General features: G+C 42.5%; 1 protein-coding gene across 2 annotated transcripts in view; it reads right to left on the bottom strand.

Moving 5' to 3' along the window:
• Positions 1–402: 402 nt before the first annotated feature.
• Positions 403–6,000, bottom strand: part of LIN52 (lin-52 DREAM MuvB core complex component) — a 126,360-nt gene continuing 120,762 nt past the window's right edge. The window contains exons 6-7 of one of the 2 annotated variants that reach the window (XR_009501161.1): positions 2,918–3,176; positions 403–2,452 (exon numbers count right to left, since the gene is read on the bottom strand). Coding sequence is in view for 1 of the 2 variants with exons in the window: in XM_059915774.1 (XP_059771757.1) it covers positions 2,397–2,452 (56 nt within the window). In the remaining variant the exon portion in view is untranslated. The remainder of the gene's footprint in view (positions 2,453–2,917; positions 3,177–6,000) is intronic. The other variant, XM_059915774.1, reaches the window with a different exon arrangement.

The following is a 6,000-nucleotide window of genomic DNA, read 5'->3' as shown; positions in this document are numbered from 1 at the left end:
GAACAAAAGCATGTAAGTGAGGAATTGGGAACTGTTCGGATTAACTGGAACAGAGACTTCATATACTGGAGAGAAAGGAAACCAAACTGGAGGGTTGATTAGGACTAGATGTAGAGAGTTTTAAATGCCAGGATGATGGATCTAGACTTTATTAGTACGGGAGGCGAGGTATTATAAAGATTTTTAAACACTGTTTAGGGAGTTGAGCAGTAATGAGCTGGGTGGCTGGCAGCACAGAGTGGCAGCTAGAGACCACGCAGTAGATGACCATAAAGCCCCACACCACCCACTGTGATATTAAAGGGAAGATAGTGGGTCATCTGCCATTATAGTTGTGCTTTCTGACGAGGTCTATGCTTTAAATGTGCAAGTTGGCCTTTTGAGGAAAAACTCACTCTCCTATAAAAGGGACGTATTTATTATGATGACATAGCAACCACCATATACAAAGTACAGTCCTCTAACACCCTGAAATACATACATGCACACATTGTACATAAATTTATATTATCAATATAAAAATACATCATTAACATCTCTAAGGACGGCAAATACAAAACCAATAAATACCACAATTCTAAAACATCTACTTACATTAAGTGCTGGTGAATAAGATGACAGTAAAAGGAAGAGGCCAAAGCAGACCAAAAAACCAACTACATAGCTTCAGTTTACAGACTGGAGTTGGTTTGGGGGAGGTATCCCAATGTTCGCCATATGTTTCTCAATTTCCCCAAGCACTTAGAAGTGCCTGATGTCATCAACTCTCAAAAACAGAGCAAAGTTAGAATTTGACATTATGGCACTAGTTTTTGTACACCCCCCTTTCTCTCTCTCTCCCCATCTTTCACACTCTTTAACCGCATTTAAGATAAAGGAATGTCAATAATAAGCTTTACTTAAAATCAAAGCCTCTATAGCCTAACCTTCTATATAGCACCCAAGCAGAATGTTTTCCTTCTCATACTCTCCTGTATGTCTTGTGTTAAATTCCACCCCACTTATCAATAGGTAAAATTGCATGGATGGTCAAATGGTGCAAATGAGAGAAAAATCCAACATTAACATTAACTCTAGCATGGGAAACAAGGCAGAAGTGTCAGAAAATGGTTAATGAACCAGCTATTAAACTGAATAGTTTTGTGCCCTAGCAGACACTCAGGACCAAAACCTTGACCACAACATTCCTTGTGTCCAAACACCAACACACTACTGCCACATGGATGTTCTTTTCATAAAGTTTAGGAAACCCCACGTACTTCTACAAACAACAGAAGCCGGGGGCTGGCTTATAAGACAAAATAAGGAGAACGTGTATAATCAATTTTACCCACAGGCTAGATTTTCAGGTTTTAACATAGAGACAGATAACTGGCAAAGAGCTCCATAAGAGTTGTAAAGTCAGGAAATTCTCTTTTTCTTGTGTGTGTGTGTTTCTGTCACATGGGTGGAATATCTAATCTGTGCTGTGAGATGGGACAAGGGGGGCAAAACATTGCCACCATTCCACAGCACATTCCTTTAAGGTCAAGTAGAGTTTCTAGTTTTTAATCAAATGGGAACTCCTGCAAGCAGTCCCCTTCTCCTATCTTTCAGGCCATACTGACTTTCTCGCTTGAATCTGTAACAGATTAACTAGAACTCAAAAGTCCTTTCTGTCACCTTTAAGTTGGTCTGGAGGTCTAGAACCCAATGCAACCCTACATATGCCTTTCACTGTACAAGCTAATCCCAGGAGGGACCTGATTCACAGGGATCCCCTTCCCTGGAGTCAGACTGATGGTGGGGGCTGGGAGGTGGGGAATGGAAGGCATTGGGGGATGGGACTCTCTTGAGAGATGTAGAATTTTAAAAGCATTTCTCCAGCTGGGGATTCCTGGAACCTAGTATACAGTGGTGAGCTTGCAGGTCAAGCTGCATGGTCTGGTCCAGAATCTAATTGGTCTCTGGTCTCCTTGCATCGTAAACACCTCATAAGAGATCAAGCACAATTCAAAAGAACTCGTCCCATCAACACGTCTCAACTGACTTTGCTATCACTGAATCAAATCAACTGTAAGATCCTGGAGCTCCAGAATCATTTCCGGAAACGAGAAAGCAGGACTTTGACCTTTAAGAATGATATACCTTCTGGTGTTACCAACATCCGAGGCTGAGACGGTCACAGTCTAGAAGCTGAATGAATAACTGCACCACTGATCCTTGGGTAGAGCAGATTCTTCTCTTGCCGCCGAATGTCCTCAGAAGCGCAGAGTGCCAGGAGCAGGGGAGAGGGTCAGTCCTGGAGGTGCACCCTCCGGCCTCTGGTCAGGAAGCAGTGAGGTGCGCGTCATCAGAACTGCACCGGGAGGGAAGCACGGGTCCAGTCCCCAGGGCATGCTGTCCACAAGCAGCTGCTACTTCTTGGGCTTCTCTAGAATGTTGAGGAATTTCCCCCGTGTCATCTCTCTGGCTGGAATCACAAAGCAAATGAAAGATAAATGAAGACCTAAAATCTGAAAAAGGCTTCACAGGAAGACTTAATTTAAGAATGCAGATTGATTTAAATTGTATACAAAGTTGCTACCATAACAGATTCAATCTCTACTAACCTCCAAAATGGGAGAAAAACAAACCACTATTGACAACAAACTGTACAAAACTGTTCTGAAGTTGGTAATTACTATAAGGCACAGGCCAACTGGGGAAATCTTCATCATTTACCCTTAAAAAAAAATCACCAGGGAATTCCCCCAAAACCTCTCTCTCTCTCTCTCTTTCTCTCTCTCTCTCAAGAATGTAACCTAATACTCATGTCCACTATCTCAGGGGGTTTGCTCTTGGAGGCTAAAATCCAACCAAGATTAGATTAGAGTCTTTTCTGGATTGTTGGTCTCTGGACATTTATAATCTCAAATCAAAATTAGAGATCATTTACCCCATCTCTCAGCAGTGGCAGTCCCTGGATACTGTAATGTAACAGGGTATATATTCCCTCAGTGCAGTTCATCTGTGGATGGAGTAATAAAGTAGGGTGTATAGAGCTTTGGTCTTCTCTCTCTTGGCATTGTCAGTCCTTAGATATTTAATATAGCCAGGCAAGGTTTATGTGTCTTTCTCTCACTTTCAGCACCATCAATCTTTGAATGCTGTAGTTACAAGAGGGTTTATACAGCTACTTTCCTACATATGAGGCTCTGAAATGAAAGTAAAACATTTCTCAGTTACGAGACCCACTCCAGAAGCCCCCCATTTTAGCTCTGTCAAGCAAATCCTCAAAAATTGTACGCGGCATAACCCCCTTCATCCTCACCCCCACAAGATCATCTTTTTATGTCTCTTAAATGGATGTAGCAATGCTGAAAGTTTCCGATGGCTGGCCTCGGGGCCAGAAGTCTTCTGGAACTATGCAATGGACACACAGCAGGCTATGGTGCCCTGTGGCTTCCAAGGACATGTCTCCATCTTGGCCAAAGGAGTGAGGTGACTAGGGAGGCACCTGCAGGGGTGAGAAGGACCTTCACCCTAGCCCCCTTGCTTCCTTTCCCCGGTGCAGAGCAGATGGTGCTAGATGAATGGGCTCCCACTCCCACACCCCACCATCTACATTTAATAGTTCTTGGTTTATTTGTACAAGGAAGAAATAAAACAATACCAACTTTGTAACCAGGAAAGCTTTTGGTAACTGCAGTCTATACATTCCCCATCTTTCACAAGTTCCAAAGCTCCAACAAAGGGAAAGGAAATCCCATTAACTAGGAATGGAAGCCCCAGCATTGGGCTTGTCTCATGTGCCCTCAGCCATACCCTGGCCCAAATCAAACTGACCATTCCTTCCTTAGTGGGTTTACGCCAAATCCCATACATACAAGTCCTATAAGACTTGCAATTACTTGTTGATATACTTGTCTTCCTCCATGGAAGTCAAAGAACTGAGGGCAGAGATTGTGTTTTATTATTCTTTATATCACCAGCACCTAGCATAGTGCTGGACCCGGTATCTGCTGAATAAATGTTGGCTGGATGAATGATAATATACAAAAGAACTAGAACCAAGTAGGAACACAGTAAAGTTAGTTTCCTTCCATTTCACAGACAAACAATAAGACTTGTTAGTGACCCTCATTGCTCCATTCTCTACATTGTGGGATTCTTTTAAAATTTACCTTGCTTATTTGGCAAGAAAAGTCATTTCCCTTGATGGAAGTAGTGCCAGATTCATGGAGAGATCCAGGGACAAGGACTAACTACTCTAGAAGAAATCCAAAGAAGTATTTTATTGCCCAGGGGAGGGAGCATGGATTTCTTTCAGAGAACACAGGATCTGAATTCAGTTTAAGTTCCAACTCTAATATTTATCAGCTGGGCGAGACCTTGAGCTGGGAAAGATCTCTGCGCCTCAGTTTCTTCATCTGTAAAATGAGTAGCATATTAATGCCACCTGCCCCGCCCTCTTGGGTATTCATCCATGATCATGCTTGGTATAGTGGTATTATTAACACAGCGCCTTTCAGAGGAGGGTAAGTAGTCTATTGCTTCTCTTGCATGCAGTATTTCCTAAGTGAATAAGTGAATGAATTGTGATAAGGGAGGCTAGCAATCTCAAAAATCCCATTCCTTGGAATCTTTTCCCTCAGCCTGATCTGTAGGAATTGACTTATACTTTTGGCCAGAGTGGGTCGCATCATTTATTCCTACTTGGATAGGTTTTCTGCCTACTCTCCAGTGCTTATTAATGAATTTAAACACAGTATCAAATGATCCTGCAAAGTGGCTAGAAGCAGGTGCTCTGGAAATCAGACTTGGGTAATACAATACACGGCTGGGTAGAACAGAGCCCTGTTCCAAAAATCCTGGGCCAGGAGCACTGTACTGATCTTACTAATTATTTCTGCCTACTGTCCTTCATGTCCACAATTCTTTGCTCTTTTTTTCCCCAAATGGGAGAATGACCAATATTTTAAGACTTAAAATTTTACAAGACCCAATCTATTCGAGGGATCAAAAGGATTTAAAAGGAAAAAAAATGGATATTCCAAAGTCTCTCAGCGGCAAGCTCTCCTTGAATTTAACCAATCCTTTTTAACAACCCCCCTTCCACTCAGTCATTCCTCCCCCTTCAACCTAATCTAAGTACACAGAGCTGCAGCAAACCACCGTAAAAGTAGAAGGAATTCAAAAGGCATCATCTTTTACGTGGGAGGGGAGAAAGTTTTCCTACTCGCTGGTCCTATATAGGAGATATACGAATTTGTGACATAGCTAGCTGCTCCCTAAAAGAGGGCTGTGCCCTATAAATCACATCCTAAGCACCAACCCCTTTTTGTGCACAGAGAAATTGCTGTGGGTCAGGGGCTGCTCCAGAGCACATGCCCTCCTGTTCACTTGTCATCAGAGATGTTAACATCTCTGATTAATTCATATACCCCTTATATTATCCCTCATCTCTTTATCCTTGGCTCTCCCGTTCTACTGCAATGTGAAGATTCTTACCGACCTGCTATAGTAATCACCACCCGCTAACTACACCCCCCGCCAAACCTAGTGAAATTGTTTAGCGATGCCAACCGCGCTTTTAATTTGCAAGACATCAGACACAGAGGTAATTTATACCAACATCTGTTCGTTTTTGACTTCTGAAACAAACTCGCACATGCTGCTACAAAATCCCATTAGGAGTAGGGAGACAGCCTTCTGCTACTATTCTGTATTCCTCTTCTACACAGACACACACACACACACACACACCCCTTCCAGTAGGGTTTATCATGTAAATGTGTTTTACTAAAAAACTCCCACCAACGATTTCAAATCTCTTCAGGAAAAAACCTTTAGAGAAGTCTATGCTTGCTGACAGAGGACAGTAAGGTATTTCTATGTCCTCCTGCCTAGTTTCATCCCTTCTTCCCAACAGTTACCACTTGGTATAATTCTTGCACTAATGACCAGGGTAAGATTACATACTCTTCAGCTTGGCACTTCCAATTCCTGCCTTCTCTCCTGGTTCTCTTTTCCCACAAT

This window comes from Balaenoptera ricei, chromosome 2, assembly GCF_028023285.1.
Source record: "Balaenoptera ricei isolate mBalRic1 chromosome 2, mBalRic1.hap2, whole genome shotgun sequence".
NCBI classification, from domain to species: Eukaryota; Metazoa; Chordata; class Mammalia; order Artiodactyla; family Balaenopteridae; genus Balaenoptera; species Balaenoptera ricei.
Note: the sequence above shows the minus strand (reverse complement) of the source record. Positions and strands in the feature narration are given on the sequence as shown.